The sequence below is a fragment of the Alternaria arbusti genome (genome assembly GCF_024043155.1).
Source record: "Alternaria arbusti strain BMP 1465 chromosome Unknown scaffold_20, whole genome shotgun sequence".
NCBI lineage: Eukaryota > Fungi > Ascomycota > Dothideomycetes > Pleosporales > Pleosporaceae > Alternaria > Alternaria arbusti.
In genome coordinates, this window is record NW_026249960.1 from 217,352 (window position 1) to 244,557 (window position 27,206).

Sequence of the window (27,206 nt, forward strand, 5' to 3'; positions counted from 1 at the left end):
CCACGTTGAAGGTGCGCGACGCGCTGACTGCAAGCTAGACTGCGGCGCAGGGCGACTCAACTGCTTGAAGCAGGTACCGCCATACACCAAATGCGTTGGTTATCCGACTGTTGGTGAGTATGCGTTTTTACGACATATGTTTTAGTAGTTGACGAAGAAGTAGGCTGTCCTTTCATAGGATGCGCGTGTACAAGGTAGGAAGGCTGGGGATGACATCACCAACAACGGGGTTAGGCTGGAAATGGCTTAGTGCCAATGTTCGTTCTTTCGTCCATCCTTCGCAGGGGCGCGTCTTCTCTCTGTCTTTCGCGCACAACCCTGAGGGGTCTCTGCCAAAACGCGGGACCTGACTCGCACATATAGAAGACCGCCATCCAGAAACTTGGTTCTTATCGATGCCCAGGCGAATATATTGCTTACACGATCTGAAAATGCGCGGCCAATCATTGAGCGAGCGCAAGCTGAACCCTCTTCCCCGCTGGTTGCCATTGTTCTCAGACTGCTGCCTGAATGAAACATAACAACATCGCATAATCTCGTCCTCCTTCTCAGTACTTCACCTATTCACGGGCCAGAAACATCATACCCATACAAACAGTCTACCAACGAGCTAGCCCGTTCGCTTGCGCTATCGAGTCCAACATGGCAACGAAAACCCCGTTTGTCCGCACGTATAATGCATCAGCCGATTTCAAAGACGGACTCCACGTGGTATGCGTCACAGCGTCGATTCATTCGTCACCGTCATCCTGACGAAAGCCACAGTTCCTGGAAACCATCGACCCAGGTCTTGACTGGGAGCCAGCGCGCACCATAGGCTTACGTCTCTGGTACAAAGCCTACGTTGATCTAACACCCGAAACATGCTACGTACTAGATGACGGTAACGGGCGTGTGATGGGTTATTGTATCGGCGCCGCTGATACAACGTCTTTTGCGCAGCGCTGGCGCGACGTGTTCACTCCGACTATCGATCCGACACTTGTGCCACATCCGGATGTTCAGACTGGTGATTCGCGGATGGAAAGAGAAGACGCTAGGCACTTTCGAAAGGCTGTGTATGAAGCGGATTGTAGTATGCTGCTGCCTTGGCCGCCAGTGTTAGAGCAATATCCGGCGCATTTGCATATCGATATTCTGCCGGAGTATCAGAGGAAGGGGTGGGGTTCTATGCTCATACAGCATTTCCTGGGTGCAGTTAAAACATTGGGTGCGAAGGGGGCTCATCTTGACATGGTGCAGTCGAATACGAGCGCAAGAGCTTTCTACGAGAAAGTGGGATTTCAGGTTTGTCCGCATGTACTAGATGATGGAGCGAGTGGCCAGCCTGGCGTCAACGGCATCGTGGTCACGTTGGTCATCAGTCTATGAACACTCCAAGTATCGTCAACGTTGTTACTTATCCTATTGTTCTTCGCATCAGGTTGAAATTTGTCGCATGAAAGATCTATGGGCTGTTCTACAGCTGTTTACAACGTGGCCGTAAAGTCACCGTCATGTCGAACTACCCTTACCTCGCGTAGTCTTTCTTGCGCCTGTTACTCGCACTGACCGTTCCAGCATGTTAAGAAATGTCAACGCAACACTTGCGCAATCGTACTACTTAACATTTCCGGAAGTGTTACGGAGACGATACTCATCTCTGACGAAGCGCTTCCTCCACGCTGGAAGCTGAGTCAGTACAATCCAGCGCAGTCATGCAGACAAAACATGTTCAGATGCCAACGGATCTGCCGTTGTCAGCCACAGTGACAGACTTTTTCGATCCAGATATATAAACCCCTCCTCTATTCCTTACATCCGGAACCAAAAGGCAGACACCGACATCGCAAAACTAAGAGACCGCCCGCCATGCCTCACGCGACCCAACATCCAGCTCTTGCGCCCGCCGCACCTCCCACGAAAACATTGGTTGCGCCGAATGGTAAAGCTCGATCTGACAGTTTTATGAGCGTCCACGAAAGGAAAGACCTGCAACAAGCACATGCACTGAACCCACTCGACCCATTTGAAATTGACGGCACACCTGTAAACGAGTGCTCGACTGCAGCACCATCCGAACACGATCTCGAAGAGCTGAGATCCACCCTCACTGAAGCCAGGAAAACCATGTATGCTGCTATGAATAGATATAGCGACCTACACTGGATCGGTGAGCTTCTTTACCAGCTCCCAAGCTCACCTCAGGTCTATGCCGTTTCGGAAACACCAGTCGAGGATTCAGATTACCCAGCACAGAAGACTTTAGCGAAAGCGCCACGTCCGCCTCCTCCCAAACCAGAACCTCTCTCGCGTGATGGCTTCATTAAACTCCTGGAAGATGAACACCTAACCTGGCTGCTCGAGCACTTAGACTCACTACCCGTTCTGGATGACTATGCAGCTGTAGCTACTGACGACCCTAAAAAGAAGCGCTGTAGGGTTGGTAAGCCCATAGGTAAGATTCTGAGAAAGGATCAAACTGACGATCTTGAGAGGAGGCTGTGCTGTTTACATGCGACTGAAGGGGGCTTTGATAATCAAATGAAGATCAAGGGGGGGAAGAAACCATGGAAGTGCTGGCCAATTAATGCCGATGAGCCTGTGTTGGGGGATGACGAGGATGAGGATGAAGATGGTGAGTAGGGTGTGTTGGCTCTACAGTATCTAGTAGCAACACATATCGTAGTCATGCCAGCACGTGTATGCTTTTGCGAAATGATCGTCTGATATGCGCATGCTGTTCTGCTGCTAAACCTTACTGTCGTCCAACATCTCGTGTTGTTTCCAAGATCAAGAGACAATAACTCCAAATAAACACAAAATACCATCGACCGATTTGAATTCAAAAGCCAGTGCTATACCTAACAAGCCAAGTCTACATTCTAGCCAACGCCCAAAGCCAAACTCCCAACGCCCGCGACCCACTACCACCAAACCACATTCACTTCCCCAACCCCTTCTTCACCGACCCAACCAATCCCTCCACAATATTCCTACCCGTAGTAAACAGCGTCTCATACCACTCCATCTCCGCTGCATCCCTCGGCGAGCGAGGCCCATCTTCAAAGACATCGTCGTGAATCTGAGCGACTGGCTCACCTCGCTTGTCTAGAGCTTTCGTGGCATCGCCGTGGAATGAGATCGTCGTGCGTCTAGGTCTAGCGCCGGTGGTATGCGATTTTGAGGACAAGGAAAAACGTGAGGACCATTTCTTGGAAGTAGTCTCGGTGTTGGCTACACTGTCGTGTCGAGACTTCTCTTGGGCGTTCTTGAGCTTGTGATCGGTGAATGCGTGACCTTTGCCGTAGTTGTTACGTCGGCTTGGTTGATGGTGTTTTTGTCCGGGCATCTCGGTGGTTCGCTCCGTTGTTTGTGGTATCGTCCGAATTATGTAGCCGATGTTTCGCGATATCAGTGCAACGACTCGTCTTATTGTAGCAAGCTGATATGAAAGTGTTGAAGAGGATCTGAATGACTTCTTATACGACGAGCAAAACCTCGATCTAGACATTTCGAGGAAGACAATAGCTATGAAACGAATCAGAAATACCAGTAGATCTGTCTCACTCCTAAACCCACATCTGACAGTTCCACCAAAGCGAACAGCTGCGCTGTGTTCAACTACATCTTGATCGAAGTCTGCGCTCTTCGCAGACCTGGTATGAGCTGCTAGTAGGTGCGCTCGCTCACCTAGCCAACCCCTTCGGCCCCGCCCACTCCCCCTTAACATGATACTTCCCATACACCCACGGGAAAAAGTCCTTCTTGAGCCAATAAAACGCCTTCCTGGGCACCCCCTGATCAATCCCAAAAAGCGAATTAAACGTCTCTTTCGGCACACCCCCATACTTGAATTCCGCAAGTAGAACCTCTTTCCTTCCCGTCAACAAAGGACAAGACGTATACCCGTCATAAGCTGCCGTCAACTCCTTGCCCTCCATCGCAGACAGTACGTTAGAAACAAGTACCGGTGCTTCGGCCGTGATAGCTGCGACGGTCTTGGAGGTGGGTAGCGAGGACGCGTCGCCTATCGACCAGATATTGGGGTACGAAGTGTGTTGCGTTGTGGTGTCTGAGACGGAGACGTAGCCTGCTTCGTTGGCTAGAGGGCTGGATTTGATGAAGCCCCAAGGCACGTTCTTAGGCGCGACGTGCAGGAAGTCGAAGTGTTTTTTCACTGGGGTGGGGGAGTTGGGGGAAGTGAAGGTTGCGGTGTTGCCGGAGATGGAGGTCAGGTCGTGTTGGAAGAGGCCCTCGACCCCGCGTTCTACGCGGAGTTTTTCGAGGGTCGCTGCGCTGGATGAAGGTTAGCATATGACGTTTGGTTGTTCCTGGCTTGAGAACTTACTACTTCGGCACCCCAAACATCGTCGGCAGCCCCGTCGCAAACGCAACATTGATATCCTTCGGATACAATCCCGCCTCTTTCCAATAATCCAAAGCCAACCACATAATCTTCTGCGGCGCCCCCGCACACTTCACAACACCCGCCGGCTGCGTAAACACCGCATCCCCCTTCCTAAACCTCTTCACATTCTCAAACGCCTTATCACAATACCTATAATCATAAATCGTGCTAACCATAGCATCTTTCTCCTCTAGCGCCTCCTTCAGCCCCCCAACACTCCCATAATCAAGCGTAATACCAGGCACAACAACCAACTGCTCATAACCAATCTTCTCCCCGTTGCTCGTCAGGACGTAATTTTGGTCCGGCGCAAAACTTCCTACAGCGCTGTTGTAGAATTTGAAGCGTGGGTCCATGAGGTCTTTCAAGGGGCGGCGCAGGTCTTCTTTTTTCTTTAGACCGCCGCCTACGAGCGTCCAGCCGGGTTGGTAGTGGTGCCATTGCGCGGGGTCGATGATGGCGATGTCGTCTTGGGAGAAGTTTCCTTTGCGCAGGAGTTGGTGGGAGAGGGATATACCGGCTGAGCCGCCGCCGATTACGACGATTTTGTGGTTGCGGGTTGGTGTTTGGACTGGTGATACGGTTGCTAGACTACGGATGGAATGTTGGAAGGCGGGTCGCGTGATCTTGGTCGCGGTTTGCGATGCACGTTTGAGGATTAGTGCGGACATGGTGGCTGGGATTCGCGACTGTCCGCAAGGGCTAGGAAGGTAAAAGGAAAAGTGGAATGTAAAGACAGACAAGAAGGCTTACACAAAGAGGTACGCGGTGCCTCCGGTCCCCGACTAAACATTTCATGCAATGTGGGTCAGCGGCTAGCATCTCAGGAACGACCAATGAATGAGGTGGAGATGGGGACTAGCGTGATCACGACATCGATGGAAGAGTAAGCCAGCAGTCACAACCAAACATCACAATCACGTAGAGACACAAAGTGTAACTATACACAACATAACATTAACTCATTTTAATCATGAAAACTATATAACAGACATCCTATCCCAGCGACTTTTTACAAGCGCGACAATCCGGCAATCTCCCTCGGGGCGTGGTAGTTGGGGACCTTCATGTCGAGAGCGCTGCCGCTGTAGCCCAAGTCCTCACCCGTAAGTACGGCGCACTTCTCGCCAATGAGGAGCGCAGTCGAGTACGTGTTGCAACCGACGTTGTCGGGGCAGATGGACAAGTCGGCGACCTTGAGGCCCTTGACGCCGTGGACGTTGAGGCGCTCGTCGAGCACACCGTGCTTGACGATGGAGTTGCCGTTCCTGGGTGCCATGGAGCAGGTACCGAGCGAGTGCCAGGTGGTCTCAACGTGGCCTGTAGCGCGTTAGTGAGATGTTCGACGAACCATGAGTAGGAGGATACATACGCTTGGTCCAGTCCTCAATGTGCTTGATGTCCTCGGTGGAGTACTGCAAGTCCTCCTGAATGTCCTGGCAGCTCGAGCTCAAGAAGTTGGGCTTGGCTGCACGACCCTTCTCGATGGGCATAGTCCAAGATCCGTGCTGGATACCGGCCGTGATGTTACCAGGGAGCGCGTAGGCGTTGGTGGTTTGAAGATCCATATCCTTGGCACGGGCTGGGCTATCGTAGCTGTAGAAGGGGTGCATGGCCTGCACCTCACCAGCGTAGGCGTCCATACGGCGGGCAGTCTCACGGGACTTGATGTAACCCCAGACCATAGGAGCCATGTCGCGCTTGTCGTTCATGAAGCCAGCGTCAAAGTCGGGGGCCTCGTACGGGTTTGGCGACACAATGTGCGTGGAACCACGAGAGAAGGGATACTCGAGGAAGTGGAACATGGTGAAGAACTTGCCCGGTGGCATGACCATGTGGTCACCGAACCAACCAGCAATGACGGAGTAATGCATGACGGGCTTGTCGGGCTTGTCCTTGAAGTACGAGTCCCAGCCAGAGCGGAACTCCTTGCATGGCCAGCTGTCCATCATGTTGAGTTCTTCCTCAGTCGGTCGGATCTTGACACCAGCCTCGATACCGTTGGTGGCGAGTGGGCCAGTGCCGTTGATGTTCCATTGCTGGAAGACAGCCTCCTGGACCTTGGGGTCGCCACGGACGAAGTCATCGAAAGATTCGACGTGAGGCTTAGCGCGGTAGGTGGCGAAGGTCAAGTAATGATCCTGGAAGTTGAGACCAACACCAGGAAGATCGACAAGAGGCTTGACGCCAGCCTTGCGGAGCTTCTCTGGGTCACCGATACCAGAGCGCTGAAGGATGAGAGGAGAGCTCAGAGTACCACCGGAGACGATGATCTGCTTGCGAGCCTTGATGACCCTCGACATCTGCTGTTCGGGGTGGAGAGGCTTGGTCGGGACAACCTTGACGCCAACGGCGCGGTCTCCCTCAAGAATGACCTTCTCAACCTTGTTACTGGTGAGGAGGTGCAGGTTCTGGTGAACAGCGCGGGTGCTGTGGATGTAGCCGTGAGCAGAGTCAGATCGTCGTCCGGTGTCGCGGTTGATCCACTTGAGCCAGTGCTCGGCACCATGGCCAGTGGTCAAGTCCTGGAGATCGTCGGTGGTCGGGATGCCCTGAGATTCGGTGGCACGGAGGAAGTCCTCCTTGATCGGGTAGGTGTAGTTACCGAACGAGACCTTGATGGGTCCCTCAAAACCGTGGATGTCGCGGTTGTTGCAGGAACGTTGGTAGGTCTCGTGCTTCTTCATCAAGGGAATGAGCTCCTTGGTGGTCCAACCCTTGGCCTGGAAATCGTCGTAGTCGGAAGCGGAGGCACGAGTGTACATCTGATGGGAAGTCAATAACTGCTAATGATAATGTGAATGGGGGGCTCTTACCATGAAGTTGATGGAAGATCCACCTCCGAGGATGTTGGCGACAGGCACAACAGCTCGGCGGCCATCGAGCCACTCTGAGGGACGAGAGTAGTAGAAAGTGGCAGTCTTGCTGTCCAGCTTCATGTTCCTCGGGTAGATACCCGGACGGAAGACCCATGGGTTGTTCAGGTTGTTCTCTCCACCCTCAATCAAGAGGACCTGGAGGTTGTGGTCGAGATTGGCCAGACGTCCAGCAACCACACAACCACAAGAACCACCTCCACACACGATGATGTCGACCTCATCGGGAATCGTCATCTTGAAGGCTGTCGATGAGATAAAGATATAATTAGAAAGGTGTTATTGTTGTATCGTTGACCGCAGGAGACAAGTCAACTGGGCATGATGCTCTTCTCAGTCGAAGGCACGACGTCTCTTTAAACTGTTCAGACCCCGCATCTCCAGGATCTTCGGCTTCAAGGAGGGCCCGTCATCTAGGCTGTGTCACTACGCGCTGCTCATCAGCCGTCAATCCCGATAGCAGCAAGATGCATGCACCGAAGAGGGGACATGTACCATTTGGCCAGCCTCCCCAGCCAAAGAGGCTTAGACGTTGGCTACGACCATCCATCATGGGACCGCAGGGGTCTCCGTCGAGGCCATTCGAAGGAGAGCGGCGTGTTAAACTTGCGGATCCGCAAGGTAGGCTGCGTCTATGCCGGACTTCCACAGGGTAGGTGCGCAAGCAATGATTGGTCGGAATGCTCGCGCAAGGATACCAACCGTTCCGACGGTACTGGATAAAGACCGGACTGGGATAGACGCTGCAGATGTCGCATGTTTGCTAGTTGGGTGCGGAGAAGCCTCATATCCAGTAAGAAGGCATGCTCGGTTGCGTATACAGGCCCACTCTTGGGGGTAAGCATTGCGGACCCGAAGCTGAGAGGCCACTGTAGCGTCCCCAGGCGTCGAGCCCCAGCGTATCACGTACGAACAGGAATGAACGAGGCGTTTGAGTGAGCCACCATCGGGAAAGCGATAACCGAGATGTGAAAATCCGTTCATGATAGATGCGTAGAGAAGGAATTGGTCGAAGATCTTTGCGCACGATTTCACAATGGCACAACAGATTCAAGCACTCTCTGCTATACTTGCCAGAGCTCCAAGTAGCTCCAGGATGATGGTCCTGGAAGCTCATGCAGCTGCGGCAAGTGGGATTAGCTCGCGCCTTGCTGCGGGGGTCACAGTATACCCGTGCATCTCTCGTGGAAGAATGCGGATGTGGGGTGCAGTAGTCGCTGTGCCTCACACGCTCGGCGCACTCCCGAGGTCCCAACTTGGATGGAGGTATCGAAGGCATTGAAGGTTATCAGCGGCATTGAGGCATCGATGAAATACCGAGAGTCAGTAAAGACAAGATATCCATCACTATCCCTCTAACTCCACGTCGCCCCCACCCAGTGCCACGATGTTGCAGTAGTCGATGTGCCTCACGTTGGGAGGAGGTGTACCCTTGGCATCGAAGCTAGTGTCAGTAAGTGCGGGGTTAGCTCCGCTTCGAACCACGGAAGAACGGTAAGCCAGTCTTTGTAAACGGTGTCTTGCGGGAAAGGAATAGCTTCCTGCTGTAACATGTAACACACCCTGTCCGTCGAAAATAGTCTATATCGAGCTTGCTGCTAGATGCTGTGAGCCGCAAACCCAAAAGACGTCTCCTAATTTCACGATATTACCTTATTCCCGAGGTACAGTTCGTGTCCACTAAACTGTAAAACCTCAGCGATCGCAACTCTGTTCGGATAATTTGAAGCGAGATGAACGTGTTTCTATCGAATCATACTCAGCAGTAGCTTCATTGAGAATGCGTTGAAGTTTGGCGGTCTTGGAGCCGTCCAGATCGGCAGACTACCGCGAAGTTCCTTTTTTGAGGCTGCACGAGGCTGCGCGACACGCGCCACTATGTGACTGACTCGTCATGAGTGCATGGGTTGGAGCTTACGTGGAGATGGTTATGCAGACGCTGACCGGAAAGTTTCCGTTTCCTTGAAAGCGCTATTCTGTATGTCAAGGAGGAGGCTGGGGCACGCGTTGCATCCGCGTTGTACTTGGCATCGGCCGTCCAGGCCGCCAGTCAGCGCGAACTGCGCCCTGGTCCTGAACGGTCCTTCTTCGAGCCTACTCCATCTCCGGATGTGCCGCGATCCACCTAGCGACTCTGTGTTGAATATCGATGTAGCTTCGCGATATCAAATTATTGCTAAACCTAGCAACACCACCGGCTATTGTGCTGGAGCTACTGTACATCCAGATGCGGATCCGATGGGAGCACACCGCTTGGAACTGAGATTGAATCTGAATCTGTAGAAGGTCCGAAAGTCTAGGGATACATGATGCATCTACTCCTCATGACACCCATCGTGATCTGGGTATCGTTTTTCCAATATTCCAAGATGTCTTGTAACGCCGAAATGCAATTTTGTAAGAGCGGAGAATGGAAACCAAAGACGCCGTGTATGCCGAACAAACGCTAATAAGCAAAGCAATGGAGGTCTTCAGATGATCTCGTGTCGCTCCCAGCCTGTCGGCTTCATGTGGGCAAGGTCCTTGGTCGGATGAGGCTCCTCTGGGTTCCGGTATTCGCTCACGTATGGGTTAGGGTCTTCCTTCTGGTCGAGGTTACCGAACGTGTGATTAACCTCTCGGTGCTTGGATTCGTCTGCGCGGACTAGGATTGGGTTAGTGGGCTGTGCTGCATGGAAGGATCAGGGGTATACGCACTGTAGAGGAGCAGATCTCGCATTGTGCGGTGGCCTTCAGGCATCTGCCAGTAGTCTACCGCGATCTCGGGTGCCTCCATCTTCGCCCACTTGGGCAGGCGGCCTGCATCAAGATCCTCGATCTGGCGTGTGTATGTGATGACGGCTTCCTCTTCGAGATATCCTACGAATCGATGGACGGTACGAGGGCTGAGGAGGTAGGCGAAGAACAAGGCATTGCACCACACGCCTTGGGCGCCAAGTACCATCAGACGCATGAAGCGTCCTGGCTTTTGCATCTTGAGGAAGACAAGTAGGTGCATTCGTTCGTTGTAGCTTTCTTCGAGTAGCGATTCAATCCTGGCGAATGATGTCTTAGCAACGCGTTCGTATTCCAATAAGCGAGTCTGCATACCATCCATTGTCGCGCTTCATCCGTCTCATGGAGTGCAAGTGGCGAAGCATACCAGCGACCATGCCGGGTACACCAGCGACACTCTCTAAGAAGACATTGCGAATGAGATACTTTTCTTCATTCATTGCAAAAGCTTTCCGCTTTGCCAGTGGGTCTTTGGCATCCACATCCACAGCCTTCTGATGCTTGTATCCAGTTGCTTTGTCAAGACCCCAGCGTAGGATCTTTACGGCGATGAGGGCGACCTTGTCGGACATGGTCTTCGCTTCTCGGTGCGCGATCGTGACTTGGTTCATCTGCTCTTCGGTGTATACTGATAGGTATCAGCTAGTTGTCAAGGCGTTGTGTACTTGGAGGGTACGTACCTGGATGGGGCCATGCTGCATGCGTCTTGCGGACCTTCTCTGTTGGATGCTTCTCAAAGAACTCTACAATCTTGGCTCCGCCATTTGGTGAAGAGCTGAAGAGCCTCTGACCAACTGGTGATTGGAAGTACTGTACCGCAACGAATGTAGGCCGGAATCCAGCATTGTAGCTCTGGAAGGACTTGATAAGCTGAGCCGTAGCCCGCTTCGAGGTGGTTGGTCCCCGTATTGCTGCTCTGGTGGAGATCATCTGCGGTTTAGGGTATACTTGTATATGTTGATTAAGCGTATGTAGGGTAAGGGGCGATGTCAACTGCAATGGTAAGTGCAGATGGTTAGCTAGAAGCACGACTGAGGCACACGTTGGTCTCTTATATCTGACACCTAAAAAAAATCTATCAAGCAGTACTCGTGCCTGCCTGGCGCGTTCAGTCATCATTAGGGTGAAGCAGGAATGGGCATGGGATGCCGCCGCTACACCGCGCCATACCCGTCCTGCGGCGACTCGGCGAGCGAATAGGGTGCATTCCAGAGGCCGCAAGTGTCAGCAGTCGTCAATTACGGGCGTATCGGTCGCGTGCAAAGACGAGTTTGAGGTGGCTGAGAGGAGTGGTGATTCAGCTGACGGAAGGAACCGGGATCGCCCTGCCAAGACATTTGCCATGCCCCTGTCCAACGTCTGGAAGGGGGACTTTGGCGACGAAGAAAAAGATGCGAAAGTATATGCGATTCATCAAAGATAAGCTTGGTAATTTTTCAGAACCGTGTACGATGAACAAACGATGTTGTTGCGTTGGATGTGCGGTCACTGCTTCCGGAAGAAGCTCGTCGGGGTCTCGCTGACTGAGATCGGGGGGTCTCGTTGTTTGCCGTCTGACCCGCTGATAGGGCTGAACGGCGCAACATCGAAATATCGCTGTACCATGATAGTAATCTTTTGTCTGTGGCTTCGATGACCTGGTTTATGGGTTCATGGGTTCAAGGTCAATATTAAGCGGTAGAATGCTTTGTGGCTGCTACCCCAAGACGCGGTGCTATGCCTAGGTGGTGTTGGCAGCTTCAGCATATCGATCTTTGACTCAGATCAATCACACCTGTGGACGTGCGAGCTGTCTAGGCTTCATCGACACACTAGCGACGGGCTCTTGCTTCACCTAGAGAGAAAACTTCTAGCATCGTGCCGATGACCAATGGACAAAGGGCGAAGACTGCCGTCGAGTCGGCAAGAATGTGCGCACGGCAAGTCACGAGCAAGATGCTTTTTGAGCAAGTATATTATCGGTGCGCGATGCATGTTGCTGCACCACAGCTCAATCATGGTAATTAGGTATCCAGCGTGCTCAAGACATGACCCGTGGTTGGAACTGCCCGATATCGCACGTAAATTGATGCATGCTATTACACTATTCTTTTCATGCCATTCATGGGCTACGATAGCGCAGGACATACATAATTGGCAGATGTTGGTTCATGTCAATGCCGGCAGGTGTGTTGAGTCTTCCAAGGTTGTGTTTGGGGAGCCGAGTACCAACTACTTGACGTTGAAACCGCCTTCACCGTCCTTGGTCGAGATGTCCGAATGGTCAACCTTTGAGACTGATGCAGCCGACGGTCCCTTGTTCAGGTGTTGAACAAACTGTTTGATCTTGTCCTCGCTGCCCTGAGCCTCGCCCTGGACCTGCCTGGTGTGAGTGGTGGTCGACGCAAGTATGAGTCAAATACGCACACTCCCATCGGATGCATTGGTCACGAAACCCGTTACACCGAGACTTTTCGCTTGCTTTTGCGTGAAGGATCGGAAGTTGACGCCCTGCACCTCGCCCTCGACTTTGTACTGGATCTGAGTGGCTACATCAGCTTTGCCACTAGTGACGTGGGCAGACAACGCACTCGCTTGCTTGACATTCTGGCTGTAGTTGCAAAGAAGCGTCTCATGTGAGTGGGGTTGTTGCGAGAGGGGTGTCTGTTAGATCAAATTCATGCAAATGTCTGCTTGTAATATAGGGCATATGCTCCATGCAGGCGTGCGACGTCATCGTTATTGCGAAAGGTACACGCTACTTCGGGAAGGAACCCTTGAGCTTTCACCTGGATTGCGGGGCCAGAAGCAACCTTAGGCGGGCGGGAGGCATCTGGCGCCGCAAAGGAGAATTTGCTTTTGACACCTGTTCAGATCAAAGGATAATCGCAATGACATGCGTTCGCGGCTATACGGAGATTGCATCGGTGAGGACGCTCAGGGCGATGTGGTGCCGCTAGTCACGCGTTGTTTTCGGATACAATCTCGCGTCGCTCCCCGTTACTGAAACCTCTAATCAAACGCCCCCTATCGCAACCCCGACTCACATAGCAACAACCGCACATTGCCCAGGAGGCTCCGCAAACAAGAGCAGTGCTAGATAACCCGCCACCGCTCCGTAAATGCCTAGGATTCGAAAACACCGAATCTCTCTGCTGATAAGGAGTCTTACGACTGCGACGGCCCTGCACCTGCCACCCCTGTCAACCACCATGGACACGCCCAACTCCCCACCCGCACGTTCAACCTCGCCCGACCCGTGGGCAACCCCATCGCTGGCCATCGGCGCAATTCCCCCACTCGACCGCTCTGTTTCCACCGCGTCGTCTGTCTCGTCGGCGCGCTCAGTGAGCTCGCGCCTCTCCGATGGCGGCAGGCGACGTGGTTACATGCGCCCCGAGGGCACCGAATTCTCCAAGTCGGCGAAGAACAGAGAGAGTGTCATGAACCTGGGCACCATCGCACATCTTCAGTACTACTTCGCGCGGACGGGCCTACTCGACACCGCGACGGGACGCGTGGCCAAAGGCCGCAAGCCCGGATCGCGAACAGCGAGCGGCAACGAACCAATGTCGCCCGGCCTCGATGCCGACTTCTCGGCGATGTCGCTGGCGTCACCAGACGGGATGAATGACCCAGTGGGCTTCGTTGAGTCACCGCTTGACGAGACGGCGTCCATGCAATGGGAGGACCCCGAGCCCATGATGCTTCCGCCTACCGTCAGCACCTACAAGAACAACCCCGTCTACGTCCCGCCGCCGCCTGATATGACTGTCCTACGTCGCGAACTACGCGAATCGCTGGCCGAGTCTATGAAGCATCTACACGAACTCGAGAAGGGCTTCTCTGATGTTCAGCCAGACGGAAAGACCGCGAAGAACGGTGGCGAGGAAGCCTCAGGATGGCACGAAGTACAAGGCATAAATCTCCTGGACGTCACCACCCTCGCGATCCGCGCCGCGAAGAACTACTACACTGCACACGAAGAACCACAACGACTTTACGCCATCAAGTCGGAACGGACGATCCGAAAAGAACTATACGATACACTTGAGGTACTGAAACGTCTTGCCATTCGCAACTTCGGAAACGGCGTGCAGCCGTATGAAGTCACCCAACTTAAGCAATGGGTCGACGACATCGGCGCCCTGCTCGATACCGAGGAGGAGAAGGAGCGCTTGGAACTCGCAGAAAGAGAAAGCTGGTCGTGGCGCGAGGGTGACTGGACGGGCAAAGAACGCGAGAGGGAGCTGCTCTTCCTCAAGTCGTTTGACAGCAATCCAGAGCCTCTGCCTGAGTGGACCAGCGCTGCCGACTCCGAACTCCCGACACCCTTCCTGGCCGCGCTACAGAACGGACTGCGCCTCGTACATCTCCACAACACTCTCGTCCGAAAGTCAAAACGACACTTTGAAGAGATCAAGACGTACCACACCGACACAGCCAAGCCATACCGCTGCGCTGACAATCTGCGCTACTGGGTCAAAGCCGCCGAGCTGCGCTGGGACATCAAACTCGACGTTAATGTCATGGACGTGGTTCACGGCGAAGACGCAGAAGCGTGGAAGAAGTTCGATGCTGCCATCCTGCAATGGTGCCAGGGCGTGCGTGAGGAAATCACGTCGGAATGGCAAAAGCAGAAGAACCAAACGAGAACCCCTACACTACAGATCGACCCGAATTACGAGGCGCTGTGAAGTGGCCTTACGGCAAAGTATTCATGGATCTCACCCTTCTTTCATTTCTTGTCCATGTTTCCCACTTAACCCTTTATCTAATTTGCACGAAGCTCATGTCCACCCAAATCTCAACTCCACACCATAGAGAATTTCCTCAAAGAGTATTCCCTGGTTGGAAGCAGGGCTCTTTTACCATTCCGCTCAGAGCGTGCCGATAGGAGGCGGCTTGAGATAGATACCCCCTTTGCACCTGCGGCTTGCAGATCTATAGTGTTATATACAGTCAAGTCGGAATGTAAATAATGTGTACCAATGTATAATAGGTCCTCAATCGGAAATCCCATTCAATCAAAGTCCGTCCAGCTCAAAGGAACGGGGACGGATCCACCACGATACGGGGTAGAGAGCACATGACCATGCATAGCACGTAGTGAACGTGTATAACACAAACGATAAGATCGACGACCGAGGCGTCTAGAAAGGGTGGCACAGACCGAGGCGTTGCACCTTGAGTGCCAATGAGTGGAATGAGTGGGAATGAAAGCACTGATAGCAGGGGGGAGCTGGCTGCTGGCGGAAATTGGGCACAGCGGCGCCCGGTGAGACACAAGCGGGACGTTTTGTGAACGGGTGTCTCTAGACCTATGGAACGTCTCCTCCAAAGACACACAATGGACACACACCACTCGCGCAAGCACTGTAAACCTCTTCATTGTTGTTGCGCCACACCGACATTGTTGTCAAACAGAAGCAACGCGTGCAGGTACTAAGCTAACGCGAGTTCGGCGCCAACCCAAAGAACGTCGATTCATCTCCCGATTGATCTTTTGATCCGTGCATAGCGATACCAGTCCTGCGCAGCCTCCTCTTTTGTCTGAACGCGACCTGGAGGCATCCTCGAGGTCCACACAGACATGCTCAATGAGCGACACGGCCGCGCCGCCTTCAGTTCTCGACAGCAGCCCCGCCGCGACTGCCGTTGACTTGCCAGCGAAGACACCGCCGAACCCACCACCGACGACCACGACGTCGTCATCCTCGCCCAAACCCCTTCGGCACACGCCCGCCCACATTGAGAGCACCACCAAACTCGCGAGAAATGTCTCCCCGGGCCTGCTGGCACGCATGAAATTCCTCAACCAGATTGCCGACACCAACAACAAGAGCGCCGTCGACGTCGGCCGCATCGAGGAGGACCGCCTGCGCCGCCTGGACGAGTTCCGCAAAGCCCGCAGCCTCGAAGTCGAGCGCCGCGGCACTGCGTGGTCCGGAAAGGCTGGTCAGGCTCCCGCCGCTGGAGAGACGCCGCTCGTGCCCCAGTCGACGGGCGAGAGCGTGCCCACGCTGGTGATGGAGCCCGACTTTGACAGCGACCACAGCAGCGTCGTCAGCACCAGCGATAAAGTTCTCCCGTCTGAGTCAGAAGCCGAAATAGAGCTCGACCTGCAAAAGTACCGCCTGCCCGACGTCACCAAGTCGGAAAAAGCACTCAGCGGCACCATTACCGCTGCTGAACCCGAACCCGCGCCCGCACCACCCGCCGAACCAGCACCCACAGTCGCGCCTGCCAAACCAGAACCTGTCGCGCCTGCCGACCCTGAGCCCACCGCGCCTGCCGAACCAGAGCCCATGGCCGCACCTACTCCCCCGCCCAAAGACACGCCACCCCTACCCGCCCCCGTACCCGAAGAGGAGCCATCCGTCCTTGACGACAACAATGGCATCGACATCGCGTCCTACTTCCAGAAGCGCCATTACCCCCGCGCCAACTCCATCTACACCCTCTCCAAGGCCAGCTTCACCAACCAGATCCAGCAGCTGACTTCGATGAAGCTGCCGCCCACAACTATCGCCTCCGAAATCACCGCCCTCCCGACCTCCACCCAGGCCGGACGCGCACTCCACAAGGCAGCCAACGACATCCGCCTATGGATATCCAAGACGAAAGAGGTCCTCAGCGGCCTTGACGCCGACGATGACGTAGAGTGGGCCGCAGCTGCCGGAAGAGAAGGCCTGGAGGAGGTGGATGCCGCCATCGGCAAGTTCGAAGGGCTCGTCAACGTCTACATTAGCGCGATAGAGGACCTGCAGTCGCGTTCCGACATTGCGCTCCTGCCCACAAAAGACCAGACGACGCTTGTCAGCCAGATGGAGGACATCGTCATGAACTGGGGCGAGATCAAGCAGACGCTGAAGAACATCAAGAACCAGGTCGAAGTCGCCATGGAGTGGGAAGAGCTGTGGAACAACGTTCTGGGTGAAATCGGCGCCGAGGTCAGAAACCTCAGTCGTCTGATCTTTGAGATGGAGGAGCGCAGACACCGCGTCATCTCCGACTCAGTCGCCGAAGCTCCAGAGAAGTTTGACATTTCCGAGCTCGAAACTGTCGTTGAGGTAATCCCCCGAAAGCAGTCGATAATCAACAGCAAGCGGCTCAGTATGCCGCCCAGCCTCTCCATCGTCTCGCCTACCTCGCCCATCCCGCAAATCGAACAAGAGAACTCGCGACTGCTAGCCCTCTTCGCCAAGCTGCAGCCACTGCGTGCTTCGCTCGACTTCCTTCCTATGCGACTCAGCGCCTTCCAGATGCGCGCGAGCACCATCTTTCCTTCCGCATGTGACGAACTGGTACGGAGGAAGGAATCGCTAGAAGAAGAAGAAGCTAAGCTTGAAGCCGATGCTGATGCGCTGAGGCAAGAGCTGGGCGAGGACAAATGGGTGCACAGCTTCCGTCAAGCTCACAGCAAGGCTGTTGCCATGTACGACTCGTGCATGAAGAGCATCGAAAGACTGCATCAGGCCATCGACGACAGTGACGAGGAGAAGCTGGCTACGCGCATCGCCACCTACAAAGACAAGCGAGATCACTATCCTCCATCCATGAGGCGCGTGCTCGAGCTGATCGACATTGAGATGAAGCACAGGTCCACAGTCAATGGTGAGATCCTGCGTATCCAAAAAGACGTCCGCGCAAAGGTGGAGGACTTGGAAGACGTGACTGGAAACACGGACATCATCTTGAACGACTTCACTACATCGCGAAAGCTTCGCGACTCAGTCTCCACCGTACTGACAGAGGGCTCCTTACCACAGTCAAGCCTTGACACCCCAGGTACATCCCCTGCTTCGAGTGTCGTCATGAGCCGTAAGAGTAGTGGACAGCGGCCTTCCATTACTCCGGTAAGCAAGAAGCCTCGTCAGTCCAGTGTTGCGAGCTTGAAATCGTCGGCCCCTCCCAACCGCCGATACTCCAGCATACCACTGGGTGCTGAGAGTGTCGCTTCTCGCAAATCTACACTCGAGCGTTCCGCACGTTTGGACTTTACACCTTCCCGCGCTATGGCTGGCACTGCAGCTAGTCAAGCACGCGCAAAGACGCCGACCGATAGGCCTGGGCCCAAGCCTCGTTGGAACTCGGACACGCACATGCGCGATACTGTCGTCGGGCACAACTTTAAGCCATTGACTCTGACCACACCTTCGCCATTCCGGAAAGACGAATCACCCGATGGATCGCGACTGGGCTCAGCAAGCCGTTCGTCGATACCCCTCAGAAGCCCATTGAGTCGCTCCTCAGCTCTTTCGCCGACTACATCCAGCCGTTCTCCATCAACTACTCCAGGGCAGCGCCCTGCTCGATTGATGCCAAGCCCAATGAACTCCTCTCCCGTTACTCCTGCAAAGGGCAAGCTGCCGATACGATCTACGCCCCTGTCTTCCTCCAGTACAAGTACGCCAGCGTCTAGTCGTCGTGTCTCGACAGTAGTAGAAAGCGGCAAGAGCCCTGCCAAGGAAGAAAGTCCAGCAGCCCGTCGCGCATCACGCCCTCCGAGTGCCGCGGCTAGTCGTCGCAGCAGTCTGTTACCAACGCCTAGACAGCGCACCTCGTCCACTTCCGAGGCCGCCAAGTCAACCCCTCCTGCTAAGTCAACTCCTCCTGGACGCTCCAGCAGCAGGCTCGAGAGCTTGGCCGAAAGCCGCACTTCTAGCCGTGTTAGCGGTCGCCAATCGAGCGTAGGAGACAGACCGGTTTGGAGATAGGCACTTGCAAGACGGACATTTCACCTCGACGGACCGGCGCAGACCTGAACGATACCTTTTGTTTCCAAACGAACGATAGCAACATCACGCAATCAACGTTAGCGAAACCTACTTATTCACCCCCAACTTTCACTTCGCGTCTGGATCCTGGCTTGGTCCTAACCCCCGTTCCCTAATATCGACTTCTAGTACTAAGCATCTGCATTCTTTCGAAGAAGAATCTCTCTCTTTCCCTGCGATGTATCATCGAAATATCCATCTCACCTCTGGACCATTATATCCACACTTTTGATTTGTTGCTTTTTTTTTCATCTGGCGTTTTAGCGGTTGGGAGAAAGTATCCTATACCCCGGAGTTTCACACGTGTTTTTGGCTTTCTTTGAAGAAGCATTTTCTGTTTCACACATGGCTGAGCGAGCGAGCGTATCTGGCGAATGGAGTGCGTGTGAGCGTTGGCATGTGTTTGTGTGCTAGGCGCTTGCAGCAGGATGGAGGGAGGGATCTTGAGAGCGTGCGCGGAAGTATGGTTTTGTAGATAGGTGCTAGATTGGTATGCATGGATGGACTGGGAGAGGAAAGGTGGGGGTGGAGGTGGAGCAGACTAATTCTATGTACGAGACAGTGTATGTTAGATAGTAGTTGAGCGTGATATAGAATGATACCATAGTAAACTGAACTCACTTCCCACATTGATTGCCATCGCCATGTCTCACCGGTCGAGGAGAAACCTTGGATGTCCATATCATCATCTCTCCAAGCTTCAAGACACATGGATGTGAATGGATGGCATCGGTAGATATCGAGCCAAAGGTCTTCACACCTGACCCATAACAAATACCGAGACAGCCACTCCAGACTGTCTTACTACCTTTTCTTGAAGACATGGATGCTCTTACAGACATTGTACTCACCCAGCAACATATGAAAAGCTACAAAGTATTAACTCTGTTCCTGCATAACCACCTCAATCGCTTGACTTCCCCACCCAAAAGCCAACACTTTCACACTTCTTTGTTTTCATCCAGCCAGACCACTCACAACGAAACCTCAGCATCTTCTCGCGAAAATGACGATGGCATGTTTAGCGGTAAACTGCAGGTTCTGCAAGTACGAACGCGAACGCGATGGTATCTTGGCAGTACCTTCAACCTCGTCCTCATCATCGATTTATGATGAGATACGTTCTCGGATGAGTATAGATACAGCGACGATGGATTCGGACGGGGCTGAGGGAGAGCGGGATGGTACTGTGTCATTGCACTCGCAACTAGATGATACGTGTTTTGATATGAATGCGCTGGCGTTGTCGTTGAGGAGCAGGAGTAGGAGGGATAGTATACATTCTTGTGGGAACGAGGGGATGGATGGTGTGGATGGTGTGGATACGTACTACACCGAGCGGCCTGGGTTGTTAGGCGATGGTATTGTTGACGGAAATGTTTGCGACGATACCGAGATGGGAGAAAGTGAGGAAGACGACGGCATTGAGCCATCAAGCCCTGCTCCAAGCTCGGTCTACAGCAATGACAACTCCCTCCACCACTCTCTCAACAGCCCCCTTTACACACAAAGCGAGAGCGGTGTACCCGACAACACTAACAAGGCCTCCGTTGATTTTCTGGACGATATCTTGTTCGATCTAGACGCTTGGCTTGATGCTGGGGGTCTTGATGCGGGTGGTCTGCACGATGATATGGAAGAGAAGGAGTATGGGGAGTATGTGGCGTGGTATAAGGTGATTGTTAGGGGGGTTGCAAGAGGGATGGTTGAGAGGGGAGAGGGTATGAGGCGGAGGAGGAGGAGCGTTTAGTGCGATACGAGGGGTTGGAGGGGTGGCTTCAAATTTGGACAGGTATCAAGATGTAGATGAGTATTTGATTGGGGTGTTTCTTGGTTCTCATCACCTACGAGTTGTGCGATACGACATACAGCCCATGTTGGAGCCCACACCTTGTACCAGGTCGAATCGCATTCCGACATTGCTGTGGCGCATTGTTATCGTGTAATGTTGTCGATGTCGCAAAGTGTAACGCTGATCTGTAGCCCGAATCTACCACACACTTTACCCAAGAATCAGATCAACAAGCTCTTTCTCTCTTTCCCGCTCCCAGACTTCAGCACTCACTACACCGCAAGACTTTCGGTACGCAACACCGTCTTCCCACTCAATCCATAGCACAAATATGCAGTCGATAGTCTGGCGTTCTTCTCTTGTACCCGCACAAAACGCCTCTTGAAGCCGTTCGAGCTCGAGTTCCCAGTCTAGTTCTGGAGAGAACAGGGATTCGATCGTACCTTTGCTTATTGCCACAAGCTCTAGTGGGTTAGGGGAAGAGGAATTGTTGCCTGTCTGTTTGAAGAGAGACTCTTGTTCCGGATTATTGAGATAAAGAAAGCCAGCATATTGATCTTGTGACGATTTCAACCACACGTGGTTTTCACGCATTAATGCGTTGTTGCGTGCGGCTTTACCACATAGGAACGCTCGGCTTGTTTGGGCGCTGAGATATGCGGTTTGTGGAACGGGGGTGCTTATAATTTTAGAGGAAGGCTCCGGTACGGGGAATGGATATGAGTATTTCCAATGTGAACGATAATGGCTAAACGTGACTCCTCGTTTTTCGTCGGCGTGTTGTTTCCATCCTTGAGGTAGAGTGACGAAGCGGCCTTCTATTGCCTTTGAGCGGTACTCATGCCATGCTGAAGTGATTGGTCTTCGGTCAAGAGAGGCAGGATGGGAAAGAGCATACCACTTAGTGACAGGTTCTGTGAAGCGGCCAAACAATGGGCCATCGTAATCGTCGTCGTCTTTAGGAAATTGTATATCGCCAATCGTGCCGGGCCTGTCTCTCCTACCGGTCCAGCCGATCCAAGACCAACTCGGCAGTTTGTAGGACGTTTTAGGAGAACACCCTGAGCTCGAAGCTACGCGCCATCCTATACTGCCATTGTAAGGCCTCCAATGCAAAGCAAGCTCGAACCAAAATTCCGGAAGTCCGCATAGAAAGCCAGGCTGAAAAAATTGTTCGAGCAGACTTTGAGTGCCAGCAAATGCAGACAATGCGTCTTCTGGAAAGCTTAGTATACGATTACTGTACGCACTAACTAGATCGTTCAGCGAGTGGGGTGTTGGCATTTTATCTGTAAGCAGTCGATGAACCGTGGGACGTTGTCGTGCATCAAAGTATTGGCCATTGCTTGGTTCGGGTAGTTCTCTGATCATGTCTTCGCGCGTCAGACCCCATTCACAATGCCACTCGACGGCATCATTTGCGAAGACTAGTCTCCGAAGTGAGAAGCCAAACTCTTGGAACGTCCACGCTCTGGTGTGATAGGTGTTTCGGCCGTGAGAGCCTGGGTATTTTTTCGCAGGATGGCGTACTACGACCTGCTCCGACCCGGACAGCTGTATAGGCATTTGAGAATGATTTCGCGCCGTGGTCAGGCCTTTGAGTCCCCGTAGTCCATGGTTCGCATCAACTCCGTCTGCAGCAACGATGGTGAAATCGGCAGAGTGATAAATGCGGTGCATTCGTGACAATTCATGAGCAAGATGGACATGATCATCTTGTATCTAATTCTATGTCAACTACGGTTCGCTTGGAACAAAGCGGCATGCATGTACTCACAACACATAGGGCGTCCACCCAGAGATATCTATAGCTTAGCGCCTTGACAACGACGAAAGCATCGCTGATTGTTCTTGGTATGTTTCCAGCAAGCTTCCCATCTGAAAGCGCGTTCGGCTTGAGAAGTCTTTCGCGCAGCTCAGTTGTGTTTCGAACCGTGTTGGTCTGGCCCCATTGGTAACTCAGTGCGATATATCCTACTTCAACCCGGTCACCTTCAACGATGCACATCTCCATGGTATCAATGAGGTATTTGGGCCGCACAACCTCTCTACGCTGGAGCCAAGGTATTTGCTTGCATAGAAGTCCGTGAGTTGTATTGCATGTTGTTATCCACTGCTTCAACATGTCCATATCGATCCACCGAACATCTATAGCTCGCATTACTCCAGGATGATCGGGTACTGTGGGCTTGTGAAGTAACCCGAAAGAATCCGAGTAGTAGCATCTCCCATCGACTCCGGGTGAAGGCTGCAACCAAAAACATATGAAATCGGGCTCTTCTGCGTTTCGCACAACTGTTAGGTGGTATTTTGCACAGTCCGGATGATCTGCCAAGACATCTTGCAAGAAATCCTTGAACAATTCCATATGAGAACATTGGCATCTCAGGAGATCTTCGGCTATACCCAAGGTAAGCTCCTTGCCGCGGTTTCCGAGATGGTTGATGCATATAAGAATCTTGCTGCAGATCTCGCAGTCTGGCTGTCCGTCGGATGATTGGTGCGCTTCACGCTCAGTCTCGATTCCTTGAGTTTCCGTAACGGGGGCCTTGCTGTTTCCGAGGAGCTCAGCTGATGCAAAACGCTCGACCCTATGATATCGCACAGTTCAAGGCCGGACTGTGAGGACGTAGATGAGTGTGTGAATCTCAAGGCTAAGAGGCACAGCAGTGATTGTGGCGTGAGGCAGACTCAAGGTGGGGTACTGCATGCGGGCTTGCGCACGTGCACACAAGGTGTCTTTCATACTTGCTATCATGTATAACGAACTTGATTCGCTCAAAGCAGTAGGGATGACGAAACACGAAATTCTACAACGAAAAGTTGGTCATTCCAGACGGCGTATCCCACAGCGCATCCCATGAGAAGTCGAATGCGTTTGGATCCAATATGTCCGACAACAAGAACGTCGTATCATCAAAATTAGGCATCACCGGTACGTCAATGCCATTACCATTAGGTGCAACGCTGGTGAGCTCAGTCTCCGATGGCTGCGGCGCTTCACGTGCGTTCAGCGATGCGATCTTTGACACAGGATCAGCGCAACGCTCAAGACAATAGTTTGCGAGATCCCAATCGTAATTATCTCGCGCATGCTGAATATGCGCGATAACGCGTTCCAGGCGTGCGACGCATGTGTTCCGTATTTTAGGATCTTGGGTCTCGACAGTGCAGCGAAGCGACACGGTGATGGCATGCACCAAGAGGTGAGTCGCATAGGGCAGCCAAAAGTCCAAGAACTGGGTTTCGCCCATAGTCAATATGAAATCGAGGACTGCCGATGATGCGATGCGCAACTGATCCATCCGACTTCGCCCTATACTGCCATCTCCATCAAGGACAGCTGCGCGGAAGATGAGACGGGCGAGCACAAGCCTTATCGAGAGAAAAGAGAGCCATAGCATAGGTGTGCCCGGACGATTTGGGAGAGGGAGCCATTCCGGAAGCTGTGATTCCAGGTCGTCTAGCTCGTGCTTGAAGCGATCGATCTCCCGGGCGAGTTGTATTCGATCTGGACTGATCTGGTAAACGAAGGGTAAGATTTCGGCCAGCAGCTCCGTCAGGGAACATAGATGTATAAAGCAGGTGGTAGTCTGCTTCTGCTGCGAGGTTGCCTTGGTGCCAATGAGCGAGCTCACAGTCGGTCGCGGGACGTCGTAGTAGCCTTTCGATACATAGGGTGGTGCGCCATATGCAACACTAGACCACTGGTCGGTGATGAGGACACACCACCAGAGTCGCATTCGCACCGACTTCTCATTCTCTGTGATGTTCCACTTTGATGGGTCTCTGTGCAGTCCGAATGTCTGAGCTAGAGATACTGTTCGACCGCATAAAGTGATATTGCCGATAATAGAGACCGAAGGACGTCCAACCTGATCCAGCACTGCAGCTTGGATAGTAGACATTCCAGGGCTGAGAAAGTCCTCGAGAGTCGCTGAGATAGCCTTGTTCCAAACGTAGTATGAGTTTGGTTTGGGGTGCATTTTCAGGGTATCTGACTTGGCCCAGTGCGGCGATGCAAGTGCGAAGATGACACACATCAAATTGTTTGGTACTCTGCCGTATTGCCCTGTCCGCAGCATCTCACACATCTCCTCATCCAGGATGGGGAAATGGTAGTGGATGTGGTTGAAATACAGCTTGACCACTTCTCGTTTGAAAGGTCCCATTATCTGCTCAACAATCTCCAGCTGTTCTCTACCGCAGCCGCTGTTGGGTGGTAATCCAGTCCGAAACCTTGGGACTGTGAGGTACACCACTGGATCTTTCGCATCATGGAGTAGCGTCTGATAGTTGGAAGACTCCACCTCACCCTCTGCTTTTCGGTGCTGCGAGATATGTCGGTTGAAGATATCAATGTCTTCCGCGAAGTGCGGCGCAAGCATGATGGATGCGGAAGGATTGTTGTTGGTTTTATGCAAGATGGGTGCTGAGCGAGGCCGAGAAGGACCTTCCTCAGGCTCGCTATGCCGTCGCCGCTTAGAGGGTCGTCGATCTGGACCCTCTTCTGTAGGAGAGCTGGTGTTTGAACTCTCGACATACTGGCACTTGAGGCGTCTTTCTCGGCATGACAAACATGGCTCTCCGGGAATGTCGATGTGACATCGGATTTTGCGCGAACGACATCGCGTACAGGCCGGTACTTTGTGTGAGCGGTATGGCCTGTTCTGAATGGGAGCAGCGCTGGCCATCAAAAGAAGATTTGATCGACCAAATGTGCTCGGACCCTGAGTGAAAGCTTGAGTAGCAGTTCGAGGAAGGCGCGGTGCAGCAGGTTTTGGGTCCACGACAACACAAGCCGAAGTCGCGATTGCGATGGAGGTTCTTCAATGGTCCCGAAATGGCGTTATCGACGTCGATTGCATGATGCGGGATTCTGAAAAGACAGAATGCGAAGAAGCTATGGAATCGGTGACTGCACGCCGATAGCGCATCGTTTAGCGCGCCCCACTTATCTGCGCCCAAGCTCCGGTTCTCTGGAGGCTCTGTCCCCACCAGCTGCAGGCTTCACATGCCAAACGCCTCACCAGAACGTCTGTATGGTTTCGCACCATCTACTCCAGTCAAACTGATGTGTATTCCGTGTTTCGCATATCACTCTCCACCACCGTGGTATTCCTCTGGGGCTATTTCGGCAGCCGTCGCGCTAGTTCGACCGCCGCATCGAAACCCCGTATCCACGAGCCCACCTATGTGGAGAACACGACTAATTACTCCAACAATTGCACTCTCCTACTTTACATCACATCGACCTGTCGTCCCGAACGTTCTTCATGACTACATATGCAGCATTTTTGTCTTAGTCATCATCAATCAACACCAACACCCGCCTGCTTAGCTCAGTGGTAGAGCGCGTCACTAGTAATGACGAGGTCGCCAGTAAGTACACCCATTCGAGTCGCACCGAGGACAGGGCGCTGACGTGCCGTGAAGGTTCAATTCTGGTAGCAGGCACATCTCTCACCGGCGTCGTCGACGCGGTGGCATCCTTTTTGCTCGCGTCGATGTGGTTGTGAAAGTAACTTGAACTTTTGGGCCAAATCCTACAAAACTTCAATGCTGGTAGTAACATTGCTTTTCGTTAACGAGGTGCTCACAGTGCGCCAAAGACGTTGATGCAGTTCATGCTCGCAGCAGAGCTTTTATTTTTTTATTTTGTCTTTCCAGGGGTAACATCGGGTACCATCCCCGTCGCATATGCTTTTTGGGGGCCACCACTGAAGGGCTGCTTCTCATTGCCTCGACTGTGGAAAAGAGACGGAGACTTTGGCCCGATCATTATAGTACAACACCCTTTGGCAACGGTGCACAGAAATCGCTCCGCTTGAAAGCGGCAATTCAATGGATTATTATGCACGATCATACAATGCGTCCAGCTCGAAACCACGGCTAAACGATGCGCGAGGAAACATATATACAAAACACATCTGACGATAACCGTGGATTCCACGATTAACACAAAGATGGACATGCCGTGCCCTCAACAGCCGACATTGCACCACCGGTCTTTCATTGTTGTTAATGCCACACCTGACAATTTCCACTGCGAATTACTTTTGCCACTGTACTCCTTCGCCCTGAGATTCCAAAGACGCTTCGACACGATGCGAAGGGCACGCGACCTGAGATAATCGTCGCAAACATACAACCGCCTAGCGCAGGCATGCTGTCATCGACCGGGCTCTGCCGTGTTGTTATGCAGCTTTGATGAGCAGCGAAATTGCGACTCGACGGGTACCGGCCGAGGAAAGCAACCTCCATGCACGAGGCACCCAGGCTTGCATCTGCCATCTGCAGGTAATTACCGGATGTGCAGGATATTCCTTGGGTCGCTATATCGCTGCTCTTTCGATCTGCTTACGCTGACTGGGCGCGTCGATGAGCTATATTGGATGGAGCGGTCGTACGCCGCGAGAGCACATGCGAACAATGCGCATCGGCCACCACACAATAACTATGATGACATCTAGCTCCCCAAGCCCATGTCGCCATATCAAACGCGCCGATAGTCACCCTCGATAAGGGGGAGTGCACCGCCATCTGCGAACCAACGCGAGGCTGAGGCAGAAAATAGCTCGAGCGCCTAACGCCCCCAGGAAATTAGATGGGAG

At 53.0% G+C, this 27,206-nt stretch overlaps 8 protein-coding genes and 1 non-coding gene across 9 annotated transcripts; 4 read left to right on the plus strand and 5 right to left on the minus strand.

Annotated features, from left to right (window-relative positions):
• Positions 1–1,851: 1,851 nt before the first annotated feature.
• On the plus strand, positions 1,852–2,625 carry J4E86_010147 (uncharacterized protein; the record flags this gene model as incomplete). Its single annotated transcript, XM_051450647.1, has 1 exon — positions 1,852–2,625. The coding sequence occupies one exon, from the start codon at positions 1,852–1,854 to the stop codon at positions 2,623–2,625; it is 774 nt and encodes a 257-aa protein (XP_051298162.1).
• A 1,043-nt stretch (positions 2,626–3,668) lies between these two features.
• J4E86_010148 (uncharacterized protein) lies at positions 3,669–5,061 on the minus strand (the record flags this gene model as incomplete). The annotated part of the gene is made up of 2 exons (XM_051450648.1): positions 3,669–4,278; positions 4,331–5,061. The coding sequence occupies 2 exons, from the start codon at positions 5,059–5,061 to the stop codon at positions 3,669–3,671; spliced, it is 1,341 nt and encodes a 446-aa protein (XP_051298163.1).
• Positions 5,062–5,402: 341 nt separating this feature from the next.
• AOX1_1 (Alternative oxidase, mitochondrial precursor) lies at positions 5,403–7,503 on the minus strand (the record flags this gene model as incomplete). The annotated part of the gene is made up of 3 exons (XM_051450649.1): positions 5,403–5,710; positions 5,763–7,155; positions 7,207–7,503. The coding sequence occupies 3 exons, from the start codon at positions 7,501–7,503 to the stop codon at positions 5,403–5,405; spliced, it is 1,998 nt and encodes a 665-aa protein (XP_051298164.1).
• Positions 7,504–9,737: 2,234 nt separating this feature from the next.
• AOX1_2 (Alternative oxidase, mitochondrial precursor) lies at positions 9,738–10,971 on the minus strand (the record flags this gene model as incomplete). Its single annotated transcript, XM_051450650.1, has 4 exons — positions 9,738–9,910; positions 9,964–10,301; positions 10,357–10,669; positions 10,722–10,971. 4 exons carry the CDS (start codon positions 10,969–10,971, stop codon positions 9,738–9,740), a joined length of 1,074 nt encoding a protein of 357 aa, XP_051298165.1.
• A 1,281-nt stretch (positions 10,972–12,252) lies between these two features.
• J4E86_010151 (uncharacterized protein) lies at positions 12,253–12,626 on the minus strand (the record flags this gene model as incomplete). Its single annotated transcript, XM_051450651.1, has 3 exons — positions 12,253–12,399; positions 12,448–12,561; positions 12,612–12,626. The coding sequence occupies 3 exons, from the start codon at positions 12,624–12,626 to the stop codon at positions 12,253–12,255; spliced, it is 276 nt and encodes a 91-aa protein (XP_051298166.1).
• A 606-nt stretch (positions 12,627–13,232) lies between these two features.
• J4E86_010152 (uncharacterized protein) lies at positions 13,233–14,717 on the plus strand (the record flags this gene model as incomplete). The annotated part of the gene is made up of 1 exon (XM_051450652.1): positions 13,233–14,717. The coding sequence occupies one exon, from the start codon at positions 13,233–13,235 to the stop codon at positions 14,715–14,717; it is 1,485 nt and encodes a 494-aa protein (XP_051298167.1).
• Positions 14,718–15,620: 903 nt separating this feature from the next.
• Positions 15,621–18,445, plus strand: J4E86_010153 (uncharacterized protein; the record flags this gene model as incomplete). The annotated part of the gene is made up of 2 exons (XM_051450653.1): positions 15,621–18,238; positions 18,277–18,445. 2 exons carry the CDS (start codon positions 15,621–15,623, stop codon positions 18,443–18,445), a joined length of 2,787 nt encoding a protein of 928 aa, XP_051298168.1.
• Positions 18,446–23,402: 4,957 nt separating this feature from the next.
• On the minus strand, positions 23,403–24,980 carry J4E86_010154 (uncharacterized protein; the record flags this gene model as incomplete). The annotated part of the gene is made up of 1 exon (XM_051450654.1): positions 23,403–24,980. The coding sequence occupies one exon, from the start codon at positions 24,978–24,980 to the stop codon at positions 23,403–23,405; it is 1,578 nt and encodes a 525-aa protein (XP_051298169.1).
• Positions 24,981–25,923: 943 nt separating this feature from the next.
• J4E86_010155 lies at positions 25,924–26,007 on the plus strand. The gene has a single exon. It is a non-coding gene; the product is annotated as a tRNA-Thr (tRNA).
• The last annotated feature ends 1,199 nt before the right edge of the window (positions 26,008–27,206 follow it).